An 18,386-nucleotide genomic window follows, 5' to 3' on the forward strand; every position below is an offset into this window, starting at 1 on the left:
ACTTTGTTGCATTTTTTTATTAATAAAACCAACTCTGTTTATTTTATCATTTTTTATTTACAAAACTCTGTTTTTTTGGAATTATTTTATCAAATATAAGTTAAATTAAATTTAAAAAAATTTCTCAAACAAAAAAGAAAAACAATTCTAAAAACATTCTGAAACAATTGACTCTTAAAGAAACTCTGTTTTCCTACAATTCTCTTATTATTACCAACTCTGTTTCATTTTGATCTTCATCAAAATTATTTGAAATTCATTTAAATTTTTATTTTAATAATTTAAATGATGTATAAATACCTGAAGGCATCTGTGTAAGTTTTGGTTCATGACAATTCATATGATAACCTTTATCACAAGCATCACAAAATAGCAATGTGTCCTACATAAATTTAGTTATAATTTTTTACATATATAAATAAAAACAGTTATGCATTAATACACATATCATGTCGTAAGATTCTATCAAGACTATATCATGTTTGGACTCCCGAAACTCCCTTTGCTTAAAAGACATACTCTTACAAGACCTAATAAACTTTATCTATCATACATTACACCTAAACACATGTTTTAGTATCGAAGTGTCACATAAACCTAGTGGAAAGAAATATATTTAGCCTAACTATAAATTTTAAAAACTTAATTATAGAATAAAGTTTTTCAAAGTGTACAAGCACATATTACAACTCAGGCTTCATTATGTATATAATTTGCAACACATAAGCGCACAGAATTTATACACATTCTTTTTAGTATTTAGAGTTTTTTTAAAACTCAATAAATGACCAACTAAAAACTTCTAAATATTTTTAATTTCAAATTATTTTAGAATACATTACATTAAAAACTGTAACCAAAAATAACACAGTAATTGTAACCAAAAAAACACAGTAATTGTAACTAAAAATAACATAATAGTAATGCTGATTATACAAATCTGTTAGCAAAACTAAATTTTTTTTTTGCTGATTTGTACATTTGGTCTTATAAAAAAAAATCTTTTAAAAATCTATGCTTTCATAAAGACAAATCACTTTGTTTTATATAAATACAACATGTGTTGGGAGTTAAAAACAGATAAAAACCTGGAAATACTATTTAACTAAAAAATATTATTTATTTTTAAAATATCTAAATTACAACAAAAAACAATCAAAATATAATTCAAATGCTTACTGGATCTCCAGTTCCTTCACATATTATACAGGCTTTACAGTCAATACATTGCCAAGATCCATCTGATCGAATCTGTTCAACTAATTCTGCAGAGTAACTGAGACAAGATGGATGAGCTGTAAATATTTTTAAAGCAATTTTATATTTTATAGTTTTTATAATTTTCTATTTTATATGATTTATAGTTTTTACAAACAAGTTAATCAGGCTAAAACCTTTCAAACTTAAAAAAAACCTTTTGAAAGTTAAAAAAAAAACCTTTTATAGTTGTTAAAAAAAATCTCTTCAAAAACATTAAATAGTAGTTTAATTAATTTCTTTTAAAAAAAAAAGTTTTAAATGTAAGAAACTGTTTAAAAACAAAATTTTGCTGGTTAAAATGAAAACTTAATAGTAATACTTCTGCTGTTATTTTTTCTATAAAAATATTTTAATCAATTTTTTCATTTTAAGTTAAATAATTTTTTCTTTTTACTTGTTTGCTGTGTAAAATTTTTTTTGATCATCAACTTTTTTTAAATTCAAAAATCATTTTTTGATATGAGTGATCAATTTCCAATTATGGAAATCTTTATTGAAAATAAATTACAAACTGCTTTTCCTACCTTTGTTGCCACAATCTTTACAAATAAGAAGTTCTTCATGCTGTCCAAACCTGTTCCTTTCTACAGTTGATTGACAATAATCACATAATAAAATTCCTTTGTCATTGTCATATGTTGCTCCAGTCTAATAAAATAACAAATACAGCAGCCAATACAAAAAATGATTTAAAAAATATATAAATCTGAAAATAAAAAAATAAAAAATTTTCAACTTTCTGACACTCTAAAAATTCTAAGAAACATGTAACTATAAGATGCCTATTAATGTTAGAGGTAACTAAATATAAATATAAACTAAATATAAAAATAAACTAAATATAAATACTATTAAACATTAGTTGTTATATTGATTAAGGGTGTATTGATTTTGTTGAACTTTAAAGGCGTATTGATTTTGTTGAAATTTTATTATTTATCTTTTTATAATCTATAAGTGATCAAAATAGTATATAAAATTATCTGAATCATTTCCTGAATAATCATTTTATAATTTATAAGTTATCAAAATGATATATAAAATTATCTGAATCATTTGCTGAATAATGATTGAATTAATGACAACTTTTTTTAGGAGTAAAGTTGTAATAAATAAAACAATTCCTAACTGCTTTACTCATTTTTATGAACTAAAATTTAGTTTTTTATATATAATCTCCAGTTAAACCATCCAGTTTAATTAACCAATGGTTTTAAGTTTAAACCTGCCCATAAAGAATCAACCTTGAACTTTGAAAACTCCGCAAAAAATTTTTAAAACTGTCTTCTTCACATTCTTAACATGATTACTTCAAGCACATATCCACTCCTACTCGTTATACTCCATTGTGTAATTGCTAATAAATTTATTAATAATCATTTTTTTAGAATTTTTTTTATAGTAAATCATTAATTTGAAAATTTGAAATTTTTACTTTTTATTATACATAATAATTTAAAGGATATTGAAACTTTTATAGATTATGTATCTAAAGTGTTTTCCTGCTTAACAGAGTCTTGTTTTCCAACCTGCTGGAAAACAAGATTTTGATAAGACATGAAAAAATGAGATCTGCTATCCCTATTTGAAAAAATTCTGGAGAGTGAACTGACTCATCTAACTACCATCCCATTAGTCTTCTTACTATCATAAACAAGATTTTTGAGTCTTTAATTAACAAACACTTAATCCCTCACCTTGAATCTAATAACTTACTTTCTGATCATCAATATGGATTTCGATCTTCTTGTTCTACTGCTAATTTGTTTATGGTAATAAATAGATAGATGTGGAGAGGTTACGTTTATCCCTCTCAGGATTTGTACAGTCTTTGATAAAGTTTTGCATGCTGGTCTTCTCTATAAACTTTCTTTTTACAGTATATCAGGTAATATTTTTAAGAATATTGAATCCTTCCTAACCAATCATAGTATAAAAGTTGTCCTGGATGGGCAGCACTTTTCTTCATATCCTGTAACTTTAGGGGTTTCTCAAGGTTCTATCCTTGGTTCTATACTTTTTAATTTACATTAATGATCTCCCAGAAATTCTCACATCTAAGGTGGCATTATTCGCTCTCTCCAGCCTTACTTATCAACAACCACTTCTGTTCCATTCACAAATTTTGCTTGCAATTCCTCATAACTGTTCATCAACTGAGATACTTCCATCAATATCTTCATCCATTACCACATACAGAATTTTATCAAGCATGTGATGCTGACTAGAAATAAATAACAGTTTGTCAAACTCCTTAAAATATTCGCTTAAGTCTTACAACTATTACCGTTTTTTTTAGCAGTGTTAACACTGATTGTCAGCTACTATCATCTTCACAGATTATCAGCTACTATCCTTAAAAACTGTCAAAATTTCATCAGTAATAGTTTCTGCCTCTCCATCTTTCAAGCACAGTGCAGCTAATTTCACCTTATTCTTTTGTTTTCAATACTGCAACCTGACATTCTTTTTCATTAAGGTGCTTTCTATCAAAATGTAGAGACCAAAAAAAAACTTAAATACTGTTCAGTATTTAAGTTTTTCGTCATCTCTTTCTTTAGTTTAGAAGCTTCCTAAAATACTGACTTATAAACTCTGACTTGAGTGGGTGTTAGAATGTTAACATTATTAAGTACCAATTGCGTGCAAAATTTGGCAGCTTTTTTTGCTGATACTCTTGTATCTACGTTTAATTACTAGTAGAATGTTAGATTAAAAAAAAAAAGATTTAAAACTGTTTATGAAACTCAGTTTAAAGACAATCAAATGTATGAAAAACTTGTTTTATTGAAAGATAAAAATATTTTAAAACATTTCTTTAGAGTAAAGTTAACTTTAACTTGTTAGCAATTAAAAGTTAACTGCTTTAATAATAAACGAACTAAAGTAAAAATTTCAGCCATAATAACAATGCAGTAATCCCACAAATTTAATTTTTGAATGAATGAAAGCTTTTGAATGAATGAAAGCTTTTGATCTATTTTATATATTATTTAAAGAAAATGAAAAACTTTCAGAAAGTTTTTTTTTTCTTCAAATTCTTTTTGACTTTGAAAATAATTTAAAAAAACAATGAATACAACAACTTAATAAAAACTTTATTAAGTTTTAGTTATTATTAAACTTTAAAAGACAGCCTTTATTTAAAAAAAAAATCTATAGTAAATGTAACTTGTTCAATGCTGTTGAATAAGTTACATTTACTATAGATTTTTTTTTCATATTGAACATAAGCAATTTTTTATCATATATATAAATATTTTTAACTATTAAGTTTACTGTAATTATCTCCTTTATTTAAAAAGTGCTTTGAAGCACTGTGAAAATTATTAACCATTAGTAAAAGTTAAATGAACAGAATTGATAATATTGGAGGCTATCACAAGAACACCCAACATCGCCGGAAAAAAAGCTATCCCCAAATAAACTCTGGGTTCATCAGTGTACTGATGTAGATGGTTTGTCGGGTAATTTTCTTCTTTTTGAAGTATAAATTGTTTCCTTGCCTGCTTCTTTACAGGTGGCATAACCAACTTTTCCTCAACTTTCTACTTGTAGGTAATAAAGTTGTTTATCTTCAGCTGACAACCATACTTTGTTAGCTTTTGTGATATCAAACAGTTCATCTAATGTGTCATATTTTCCTTGTTTAACACATTCATCGTAAATTATTAACACACATGAAAGTTTGCTTGTATTACTTGATTGAATACATGCGGAAAACTTAATTTATTCTTTCATAATCTTAGAAATTCTTTAGAAATGTTCATATTCTTTCCTTTCACTGCTGATTTCAGCTCCAAAAAAATAGTATCACCTAACTACCTGCTTTATGAATAGGGTCCTACATTTTTCTTTAAGTGAAAATTCTTGTGAAGGCACTGTGCCCCTTTTTTTATGTGACTGCTAAAACTTCATCAGAGTTTTGGCCCAAATGTACTTGTTTTTCCTTACAGTGCTAAAACTTTTCTTGTGTGACATTTTCTATAAAGTTATATTAGTTCTAAAGATAAAAATCAAAAGTTAATAAATATATACTTTCAATGTTATATATAATTAATGAATATTGTGCAATGAATATTATTTTTACATATTTCAGTATAACAGATTAATAATCACCTAATAATATCCCTTAGTTAACTTGTCAGCCCAAATTAAAATTAATCTGTCTCTATATCCCTTTCTTAACCTTGACATAATCTTTGGTGTACACTGATAGCTAAATACCGAATTATGCTTAGGCTTGGGTTATCATTGCCCATGTTTTTCTATAGGAGAATGCAATTAGAATATTAATTTTAATTAGTTTAGCGCTTCATTTACCTAAGTAAAAACTGGAGCAACATTAACTTAGACACAAATAATTAGGTCAGAATAAAATTTGTAATATTTTTTAAGTCACTATATTTTATCATTTAAATTAAATAAAAACGTGTTATAGCATTGTAGTTTAACTATTGTTTAGTTTAAAGTTATTAAAATAACAACTTTAATAACTATTTTTTGCAGTTTATTTAACTATTTAACTTTGGAAAGGGTATAAAATACCCTTTCCAAAATAATGTTTACATATGTATATATATATAATTTAACATGAATTTTGAATTAAAAAAATATACTTTAGTATGTATAAATGTTTATATAGCCCTGGCAGCAATCTTGGCCCCGGCCCCAGTCAAATATCAACCCTCGTCGCTTAATAAGAAATGATATCAAAAATTAATGATAATTTTTTACAGCATAATTTCATCCCTAAAAACTCTGGTTAATTGACTCAAAAAAGTTAAAAAAAAAAAAATCAAAGCCCAGAGTCCAAGAAGTCCCTAATTTTTGACCCCCAAGTCTGGAGTCCCAGAATCCCTAAAAATCAATAGGACTTGGCATCCCTGTCCCTAAATATATATACATATATATATATATATATATATATATATATATATATATATATATATATATATATATATATATATATATATATATATATATATATATATATATATATACATATATACATATATATATATCTTCTAATTTCTTCCTAATATTTATCATGACTGCTCGCAACAAGAAACATTGTTTATTCTTATAAAGTTTAAAAGTGAAAACTTATACTTTATGTCATATGAAGAAAAAAATGCAATAAAATAATTTTGCACCTAAAGAAAATCTTAAAGAAAAATTAGTATATGAATACAAGAAATGTAAAAAAAAAAAAGATCACAAAATTTAGCATCTACTAAAATTACCTTTGAAAGAGATAAAAATAATATTATTTTTCTATCTTTGTATCTTATATTTCTTTCTTTCTTTTTTGAAATAATATTATATTTCTATATTTAAAGATTTTTATTTTTCAAATATCATTACTTTTCAAAATTTTGTTGATATAAAAGTGTAAACATTGCTAAACGCCAATATTAAATAATATTGACATTTAACAATATTATTATACCTATGTATTTATATTTTTAGTAAATGAAAAGCAAAATATGCCTCTAAAGAAAAAACCAAAACGGGGTCAGGGTAACAACATCAGTGTTTGCCATGTCTAATAGCATCTGTCCAACAACATCTGTAAATACAATGAAGTATAATAGCATATGCTCAACAATATCTGAAATTTTATAGGTGTCTTATAATATATGTGCAAAAAATATATGAGTATTACAGATGTAGTTACATCTTTTCAATTATCTGGGGTAAAACACACTGAATCCTATGCCTTTATTTTTAAAGGTAGGATCTTCGAACTTTCGGCCATTTAAAACAATTATGGCTTTATAACTGGCAAAGGTTTGACTATCCTAACTTTGAAATTAAAGACAGGATTTATTTAAAGATCAAATGGCAAAGACTAGGTTGCATGGCAAATACTGGGTGTTTTACCCTATGTATAACAACATCTGTGCAACTACATCTGGCAATATTACAGATGTAATTACAACTTTACAATTATATTAGGAATAACTACATCTGTGCAACTACATCTGCAGATTCTACAGATATAGTTACATCTTTTCAATTACACAGGTCAACAAAAAAAAATTCTTTTTCTGGTGCTGAGCAAACAATTTGTTTTTTGTATAGCATTTCTCATTTTGATTTCAAATATGCAACTCTTTTTTTACCATCACGTCAAGTTGTAAAGATATTTAGGTTCAAATCTTAAGTATTTAGGGTAAAGTCCCTAATATTGTCGAAAAAAAAGTTTTCAAAATTATGTCAACCTGGGTCTCAAAAGAAGCGTATTTTCATAGAAATTTCAGAAAACATAAATATTTTTTCTTAAAATTTATTGACAAAAAAATCTCTTAAAAAAATTTCAACAAAATGTTTTTCAGCAATAAAACAAAAAATACTTATTTTTATTACAAATGAATAACATTTTTAAAATCTCTATGAAAATATGCTTCTTTTGAGACCCAGGTTGACATACTTTTGAATAACTTTTTTTTCAACAATATTAGGGACTTTACCCTAAATACTTAAGATTTGAACCTAAATATCTTTACAACTTGACATAATGGTAAAAAAATAGTTGCATATTTGAAATTAAAATGAGAAATGCTATACAAAAAACAAATTGTTTGCTCGGCACCAGAAAAAAATTTGTTTTTTGTTGACCTGTGTTATTAATAATAAATTATTATTAAAAATGTTAACTAATAACACATTGTTTTAACCAGATATAGTTCCATATATGATTTTTTTTCAGATGTAATTTTATCTGGAAACAAATATCAACTAATAATGCATTATTTTAACCAGATGTAAATGGATGTAAATACATCTAAAGGAAATTCAGATGTTATTAGACTTCAAGAAAAATTCCCAAATGTAGTTACATCTTCCTAAAGATGTTGTTAGGGGTCATTGAATTAACAGATGATATTAGACAGATGTTGTTGGAGTAAAAAAAAAAATACAGATAATTTTGGAAAAAAGTGTTCAGATAATCTTGGATTATTCCACAATTGTAGTAATCTTTTACCCCAAAATGTAATAGAAACAGGTCAGAAATATTTCTTGTGAAGAAAACAAGCAAGATTCTCTTAAAGAATAAGCTTCCAAATGGTAAAGATGTTCTTCAGAATTATTTGAGCTTAGTGCCCTGCAGAGAATAGCAAGAACAGTTGTGTCATAAAACCTAGCTGGATTCCTCTAATTACAATAGACAATATAAGGTAAACTTTTCAAATTCTTGTTTATGTAAAAAAATTCTATATTACCTTTAATTCAATTTACCATTTATATTTACACAGTAGAAGCATACATTTGTTGTTTTATTACGTTCTTTAGATTGTATAAAAACTATTTATTTAAAATTCTTTAAAGTGCATATTTTCTTAAAATAGGAATTCACTACAATACTATATTTATGATGTATAGGATGAAGATTCAGAGCACAGTGGATTATTAAAACATGTCAAAGAAGAGTCGTAACAGGAATGGTCCATCAAATACTTAAGTCAAGGGAAGATTTTCTTCAGAATCTTTTGACCTGTATTGATTAATAAAAATCCTGAGAAGCTGATTGAAAAGATCTGGGAAGTAAAAAGAATTCTGTTGTCAAAAAGGAAGATATTACATTCATCTTAGATCAGCTGGGAGAATGGAAGGGAACAATTGGAACAAAAGATCAAAGGTTCTAATATGCTGTTGAAAGATCACAGAAGAAACCATTGCCTACCAGGGAAAGTGAAAAAGACCCTACAAATAAACGGGTCATTTCAGAATCACCATAAATCATTTTTGGACAAAAATGATGAAGCACGAAATCATTTTATAGTAGATTCATGTTACATACATGTCAGACTTTTCAGTCAACACTTTATAAGTTGTACACAGAAAAATCTGAGTAATACAGGCCTTGTTAAGAGATATTGTTGTGTCAGGGAAAAGTGTAACGCAAGTAAATGTAACTTTACTCAATATCCATATTTACCAGGTCTATAAGCATGAAGTGAGCATCGAGTTACAAATGTATCATTAGAGAACATTTGTTGTGAACGGGCCTTAATTCTTTTTTAATTTTGTTGCTATGACATCTGTCAAATATATTTAGTAAACATCAAGTCATTGTATAAACAACATCATATTTTTTAATCATGTTAAAAATGTCGAATTTTTAAAAAAAGTTTGAAGACACAGAATTGCAAGCAATACTGGATGACACTTTAAGTCAAAAACAAATGGCAGAAATGTTAAATGTTTCACAACCACCAATTTCTGACCGTTTAAAAGCTATGGGAAAGATCCAAAAGTGCGAGAAAATGGGTGCCACATGAATTGAATGACAGGCAAATGGAAAAACAAAAAACCACATGTGAAATGTTGCTGTTACGACACGAAAGGAAGTCAGTATTGCATAGAATTGTGACTGGTGATGAAAAATGGATTTATTTTAAGAATTCCAAACGCAAAAGATCATGGGTAAATCCAGGAGAAGCAACAACATTGACTGCAAAGCCTGATTGGTTCGGAAAAAAGACAATGCTCTGTGTTTGGTAGGACCAGAGGGGAGTGGTGTATCATGAACTTCTAAAACCTGGCGAAACTGTTGATATGCAACACTACCGACAACAAATGATCAATTTGAACCATGCATAGATTGAAAAACGACCAGAATGGGCCAGAAGACACGGAAAGGTAATTTTGTTGCATGATAATGTTGCAAGTCATACAGCAAAAGCGGTCAAGGAAACGATAACATCACTTGGCTGGGAAGAGTTACCTCACCCGCCGTATTCACCAGACTTGGCTCCTTCCGACTACCATTTGTTTTCATCGATAGGACATGCATTGAATAAGCAACACTTTAATTCCTACGAAGAAGTTGAAAAATGGGTCTTCGAATGGTTTGCCTCAAAAAACAATCAGTTTTATTGGCGTGGTATCCACAAATTGCCAGAAAGGTGGTCAAAATGTGTAGAAAGCAATTTTGTTCAAGATAAGCAACTAAGAGGCATGGGGCATACTCTAATTTCTAGTATGTTGATACTGGTGTCGAATGAGGATGACTTGCAAAAAATTAGGGCAATTGGAGCTAAACCAACCCTGCCCGACCTCTAGCTGCCCCCTTTCTAGAACTACGCCTCCTTTAATCGTAAAATTTTTTTTTTGTTCCATCATTAACTAGATCAAAATTCATTGACAGATTTCAAATTTCATCAAAAAATCTCTTTTCATTTAAGATTTATAATCATGCAAAGCTTAAAATTACTCCCTGAAATAACTTTAAATGGTCTCAACTTTTAAATGAAAATTTTTTTTTGATGTAATTTGAAATCTGTCAATGAATTTTGATCTAGCCTAATATAAAACAAGCAAAAAATTGAAAAGTGTTTTTAGGAACCATACCCTGGGGAGGGCTATTAGGGGTCGAGAAGGGTTTACTACAATTATTTATTACGGTAAAAAAAAAATTCTGGTTATTATGGTTACATTATGATTGATATTTTACATTTCAAAGTCATACTAAACGTTTGTTCATAGGAGGTTTAATATTTTACTTTTTACAAACTATATTCCTGCAAACAGAAAGCTACTTTAAAAGTGCTTGTAGTTGTAAGCAACAACTGCGTTTTTTAGCACCTCTATATAGTTTGGGCTGTGCTCTCCAACTTTTCTCATTCGCCAAAACTGATTGAAATCCTGATGAATGGATTTAAGAGCTTGTTCGGTCCAGTAACCTAAGCCTATAGAATAGTAGAAGTACAAAAGAAATGCAAGTTTATTTAATAAATATTTGTCATAAACTATGCAAATTTTACGATTCAACTGTTGAAATAGAGTACTTAATTACTAAGATTATAAATTATTTTTTATCAAATTTAAAAGTTATTTATCATACCGAAGACTCCACCTTTCATGTCGATAAATTTGATAACGTGTTGCTCAACTATGTGTACCTTCAAAGGAACTGTAGCCCTTAGATTTTTATAGCTTCTCCTCTAAATCTTTAAAATATGTGTAGCTTAATGATTTTCCAAAACAACCATGGACTATTTTTTCAAAATCTCTAAGTACCTTAATATATTTGGCAGCGTAAACTCCAAGACTAGACTCTTGAAAAAACAGTTCAAAGCTGTCTATGTTTTTAAGCAATTTATTACAAGCATTGCCTTCCAAATGATGCTGCCCTTGGTAGAACACTCTGCAGATGTTTATCTTAAACAGATATTGGTTAAGAAACTGTAACCCACACTCCTTGTTTTTAAATAAATTTTTTTAATCTCTTTAAAAATTTTGTCTACAACACCTAACAGTATATGTAGACCAGGAATATTTAGAAGTTCTAGTATTTTTTTGTTTTTGTCGCCTGTTAATAAAGGGGGATTAACAACATTTGTGTACTTTTTGCTTTTTTTAAATTTGCACCATAAGCCATCCATTGGTCATACAATCTACACAAAGACTCTAGAGTATAATGATCAGCTTTTTGAAAGTCAGGAGATGACATCATGCAATACAGACAAGAGTGCTTTGATGTTGCAGTTTGTTTTCCAACTATTTGAAGCAAAATCTTTAGATCTTCAGATACTGTGTAATCTAAGGATGAAATGTTTAACTTATCCAAAATTAACCGCATATTATGGTATTTTTCATTCAATGAAGGCATAATGGTCAATATAATAGTTTTGTGGACGCTTGAATCTTTAATATCTTTGCACGCATATCCGTCACACTTGCTCAGTTTCTCTGGAATTTTATTATTTTTTAACTCCGGTTTTAGGGTTATTGACAGTGTAACTTTAAGAAATCCCTGCTCTCCATCTACACCTAATTTGATATCAACATCATTTGTTCCTTGACTTCTGTGATGAAGTACCATTGCTACAAGCTCTTCAATGTCATTGCAATACACAATAAGAGTATCTTTTTCTGCCAACTATACATTCATAAAAAATCAAAATGAATCATACAAATTGCAATCTAACTATAAAAATATTTTTTTTTTGGTAATAGTTTACCCCTTCGCTTTCATTTAATTCTAATAGCAATGGGATTATCAAAATTGAATAATTTTCCAATCACTTTGATGTTCTCAATCAGTTTAATATTGAAACCAGATTTCACACTTTTCCATCCTGCCTCACTTCTCAGAAATCGTGCAACTTCAATTTTGTTGCGATTACTTAGAAATCATAATGAAATAATGAGTTATTACAAAAATTGGCTTTAAACTCATAACAAATTTATTTTTAAAAGTTTGTTCAATTTATCTAAAGAAAAGAAAGGTTTCTTAACCTTTTCGAAAGAGACAGTGAGTTGCTTCGGACCAAAAGTTTTCAAAGCTACGGTGTTCCCTGAGTCATTTGTGCTGAAATCTTTCATAGAGCTTGATAGAACTTTTCCTTGTGTTGTTGGGGATGTTGATTTTACAATGGCAGTCAAATTCTTTTGTTTTTCTAATTTTATAGAGGGATGTGGAATTCCTTGTCCCACTTGGGCATAGCAATCTTGACAAATTAGTTTTTCTGCAGGTTTATTTGAAACATCTTCAGCGCCTTGATAAACAAGTTTTCCCGACACACATTCAACCATAGGGGCCAATATTTTTTCCATTTTTGATTTAGGCCCATTTTCACAAATAAAACATTCACATTTTATCCCTCTAATAACTCTGGTATTAAGGTCTAAATTTTATAGCATATAATTTTATAGCATATATCAACGATAATAACTAAAATAGCAAAACTAAATTTTAACTGAAGTAAATTAAACATCAATAGAGTTATAATTACCTTCATAATACGGCTGCATAGTGAAGTAAGGATCAGTGCCTGCAAGCCTTTTTCTACATTTTGAGCAAAGCATGGTAGAAAGGTCAGGGTTATCTGCTGAATAACCTTTCCAGAATATAGTTTTGATAAGGTTTGAGTATTCATTTTTCTTTTTATTTAGATTTAAATAAGTTGTTTCAGCATTATTTATTGGTCTTAAATCCTTGCCTTTCCTGAAGCAGCAAATACAAAATTTTTTAACAAAATCACTATGTTCTTTTGCATGTTAGGCATTTTAAATGAATGCTTCAAATAAAAACTTCTGATATGGATTGATAATATTGGCATGATATATCAGTCATATCAATCAAATGTCAATATAATGGCTAGAAACATGCTTTCAGTTCATATATCAACGCATGCAAGGAGTTATTATGCAGCTGTTAACAATTAGCAACTGCTAGCTTTTACTAATTGTTAATAATTAAAGGTTGCTTTGCTTTGTTTTTATTTCAATAAAAATGTAAATAGAAAGTAATGAAAATTACTTATCCATCTGTAAATTTCAATGTTAAACAAACATTTTTGAAAACTTTAAAAAGAAATTGATAAATCTATCACAAACATTTCTGAAAAACTAAATACAGGGGCATGGGCATGATTTTGTGGTGTTTGAAACGATTCCCCAAATCCCCCCTAGGGTATGGTTCCTAAAAACACTTTTCAATTTTTTGCTTATTTTATATTAAACTATATCAAAATTCATCGACAGATTTCAAATAACATCAAAAAAAAAATTTTTATTTAAAAGTTTAGACCATTTAAAGTTATTTCAGGGGGTAATTTTAAGCTTTGCATGATTATAAATCTTAAATGAAAAGAGATTATAAATCATGCAAAGATTTTAATCTTAAATGAAAAGCCCCCACTAAAAAAAGTTGTCGTTTACATTTTTTAATGAGGAAATGTTTTCTAATGATAATCAGAACACTGGGGAAGTGTTGCAAGGTCTTATGTTCTTATGCATCGTGATCGGTAAAAGTTATAGAAGCTGCTTATTTTACAAGTGTGGTTTCAAATTAAATTTAATTACCTGTTGTAATTAAATTTAATTTGAAACCACATTAAAATTAATTTTAAATCTTTATCTTTATAAAATATTTATAAAATAACTTTAAATTAAACAATATTGTTATCAAAAAAATTATCAATAAAATTTAAATGCATTGTTGGAAAAAAAAATTTCCTTATTTTAAAAAACTTACGCTTATTTAAACTTATAGTATTTATTTCTTAGAAAATTTATAACACAACATCATCATTTTTTCTTTACTTTCTCACAATTTAGTTTTTTTTTTTTTAAATGAGGGGGCAATTGTTTAAGGATGAATTTTTCAACAGTCAAAAAAAAAAAAAATAAACTTTTAACATTTTTTTTTTAACATTTTGGCTTTAACAAAATCTTTGCCTGCTACTCATAAATTAATTACTCATTTTTAATCAAGATTCAAGATCAATCTAAAAACTTAATAACGATAAAAAAACTTTTGTTAAAAAGCAATTTATTTACAAAAAGCAAAAATATGTTACATAAAAATTACTAAAAAAATTCTCTAAAATAATTTTGTCTAAAGGCTTGATTATGGTTTATCTGGCTATGCATTTATATACAGTATAAGTGCATTAATCACTTTTGTATATCAGCACTTTTGTAATGGGATTTATTTCTTAAAACATTTATTAACTTGAAACTATAAATAATAAACTTATAAAAAAATCAATCAATTAATGTTTGGAAATTTTAAAATTAAAAAAAATGTAAAATGGAGCAAGAAATTAAAAAAAAATTTAAATTTAATTTCATTAATAATAATAAATTTAATTTAAATATAATCAAATGAATTTAAATTTAAAAATTTTTTAAAAATAAAAAGTAGCAAAAATTTGTTTTACTATCGGGCATTTTCATTTTTGTACGTGAATTTTTATTTTTCTTTGTTTTAGCAATAAAAATCTGGGACTTAAAGCAATATGCATACTATTATGATTTTCTTAAAGAACATTCATAACAAAAATATTTTTATCATATTTTAGGCTACCTGAATAATTTAATTATACATTTTTATTATTCTTTTTTTTTTCGTATTAATATCGCAACAGTTTGAAAAATAAACAATAGATTTCAAAACGCTATACCCTAGTGGGCACAAGACATGATTAAGGCATCTACAATACATAGTAATACACAATAATACCTTTTTTATACGTATTAAACACACCTTCTGTCCACAGGGACTCTGGCTAGAAATAACTGATGACTGTCAATTCACATTGAAAATATATTAAATAGGAGTCGAAGAAGTATAATATTTCATTTAAAATACTCACAATTGATTTTTATAAAAATATCAACATGAAATTGACATATTCATAACTTCCATGAGTACCACGCATGATCATTCATTAACTGCGATTCATGAATGATCATGCATTGCAGTGATCATTCATGAATATGCAATTTAAACAATTGCTGTGAAAAACTGCAATTTAAATGATGGCTGTGACTTTATGATACATAGTGCAATCCTGTAACTTTCTGGAAATCTTTACTAACGTTTAAAATGTTATTTAAAAATATATATACCACTGAAACTTACATTTTCTGAAGAGTTAAAGTTAAATTATTTATCTAGTAACTAAAATTTGAGTTTTTCTGTTCTGTGAATGATTACACTTCAAACTTAATTTATTCTTTGTTAACATTACTAATGTATATTATATTTTGTTTACAAAATACTTATATAGATTAGAATTAAATGAGAGATTGGAACTCTCTAGTTTTGTTTTGATGAAAATGATAGACAAAACATACAAGAGTTTCTGTGCGTGATTTTTTGGAAATGCCCTATCTATAAAAAAAAATATTTCAAGATTGCGATGAAAATATTTTTTACTACAATTACTGCCTAATGTTTTCCAAATAAACTACTTTGAAAGACTGTTTAAGTACTTTAATTGAAAAAAGTTTTTGTGTAACGTAAATGGCTTAATTCGCAGCAAGCCTTCCCAGGAAGTGTGTACAGTCACACGACTTGTCCGTCCACGTTTAAAATAACTTATTTAGACACACTGACCAAATTTTGCACCTTTTATCTTTTAAAGGGTTTCAATAACACGTGACAAAGCTCAACTTATCTACTGAAAAAAAAAAACCAATACTTAAAAAAGTAAACAAAACTGTAATGAAATATCAAGTTTTAATTAAATAAACTAAAAAAATTTAATAATTAAAAAAAAAAACAACGACAATAACAAATGTGTTTCAATTAACTTTTTTTAATTCATAAAGTTAATATAGTTGAAAAAAGGTTTTTGTTTGTTTGTTGTTGTTTTGTAAACTTTCTAATTAAATAAAAACACTTAATTGGAAAGTTTATAAAACAACAACAACAATAACAACAAAATTTTTAACACTTTTAAATAAAGTAACAAATTTTAATGATTGTTTTAAATAAAAAACATTAAATATAAATTAGTAAAGAATATTATAAAAAAGTTATAATTAATTTAAAAAATTTGTGTATTATATGATTATGCTTAAATATTAATAATAACTTTATGAATGAATTTAGTTCATGAATAATTTTATATTTAATTCACCAAATATTATAAAAATATTATACAAGATCAAAGTTTTTATAAGTAATTATAAGCATAATTAAATAATTTTCTATTAGAGTTTTAATTTATCAATTTTATATTACTTTTTTTACATTGACTTTAAGCTTGTTTACAATTTTCTTTCTTTTTTCAGCGTATTTTTAAAGCATTAAAAAGCCATGATCAAGCTATATAAAAATATTATATGTGTGGTCAGATATCGAGTGCGATCACTCATCTTTCCTGTCCATGAATTATATATATATATACATATATATATATATATATATATATATATATATATATATATATATATATACATATATATATATATATATATATATATATATATATATATATATATATATATATATATATATATATATATACAGTGCTCGAAGTGAGGCGGGATACCATCCTGTCACCTTTTTATAAAGTATAAAGCATCTCACCACCTTTTTTATAAATCTCTATATATAACAATTAGGTGAGACGGTGTTTTTAATTTACAGAATACCATCTCATTACTTTTTTTTCTCCACTTTGAGCACTGTATATATATATATATATATATATATATATATATATATATATATATATATATATATATATATATATGTATATATATATATATATATATATATATATATATATATATATATATATATATATATATATATATATATTAAAATAGATTCTAGGACTCTAAAACTAGCAACCTACATAACTACACTTAATTTACAACTTTTACTAAAATACCTTATAAATGTCGTTATGATCTAATGATAAAAGATTATCTCCAAAAACAACAACAAAGTACATGTCTCTTAGAACACTATTTATTTCATTTTGTGTAACAAGACCAACTGATATTTTTTCTTGAACAGATTTTTCACGATTTCGAAGACTTTGAATTTTAGTAATATGCTTTCTTCGTAAATTGTTAGGACTGCTATCGGCTTTTTTTTGTAAATCTATCATCATTCGTTCATTTAGATAAACACCTGTCACTTTTTTATAGAGATTGGCTTTTTGCAAGCTATAAGAGAGCCTTAAAAGTTTTTCAAATCTTACTGTAAAATACTTGCTTTTGCGTAACTTTTCTTCTTCAGTTTCCAGAAGCAAACCAAGCATAATTTTTCTTTCAATTTGTCTAATTTTTACAGCCAAATCTCGAATAGTCTTAGGTTTTGAAAAATGAATTTTTTTAGAAGGACTTTCATGAATTGAATCTGTTGATACATCACTTATAGCATCATCTAAAAAATCATCATCTGTATTGTCTTCCATTCGTGAGTTAGTTAAATATCTAAAATATTTACAAAATATAAAACCAAGTCAACTAAAGTTCAGTAGTAACTTTGTTTTAATATTTTAAAAGTAAAGTAACTTTGTTTCAAAATTTGACAAAAAAATTTCATCTAGTTAGTTTCAACCTTTTAATTTACATTTTAGTCATTTCAATTTTTAACTGAATTGAATCAGTCAGCTTGTTCAAAGATAGTGTTTACAAATTGAAATTCAATATAGATGAATGATTGGACACAAAAGTGTCTTTTCATTCAGCATGGGAGTGCCTGGTGTAGCACTTTCTCATCAAAATATATAAATGTAATACATATATAATTGATTTCTGAAATACATTAACTCAAACTCAAACTCATTTATTAAGTCAATGGTAATATAAAATACTTAATAAATAAAATAATAAAAAATGAAAAAAACTGTTCTCCACACACA

At 26.7% G+C, this 18,386-nt stretch overlaps 1 protein-coding gene across 1 annotated transcript in view; it reads right to left on the reverse strand.

Annotated features, from left to right (window-relative positions):
* Positions 1 to 17,968, reverse strand: part of LOC101241007 (uncharacterized) — a 29,137-nt gene extending 11,169 nt beyond the window's left edge. Inside the window, exons 1-4 of the mRNA XM_065801156.1 lie at positions 17,406 to 17,968; positions 1,785 to 1,908; positions 1,180 to 1,295; positions 301 to 382 (exon numbers count right to left, since the gene is read on the reverse strand). Coding sequence (XP_065657228.1) covers positions 301 to 382; positions 1,180 to 1,295; positions 1,785 to 1,908; positions 17,406 to 17,936 — 853 coding nt within the window. The 5' untranslated portion in view covers positions 17,937 to 17,968. The remainder of the gene's footprint in view (positions 1 to 300; positions 383 to 1,179; positions 1,296 to 1,784; positions 1,909 to 17,405) is intronic.
* Positions 17,969 to 18,386: the final 418 nt, after the last annotated feature.

This window comes from Hydra vulgaris, chromosome 07, assembly GCF_038396675.1.
Source record: "Hydra vulgaris chromosome 07, alternate assembly HydraT2T_AEP".
In the NCBI taxonomy this organism is placed as follows: Eukaryota; Metazoa; Cnidaria; class Hydrozoa; order Anthoathecata; family Hydridae; genus Hydra; species Hydra vulgaris.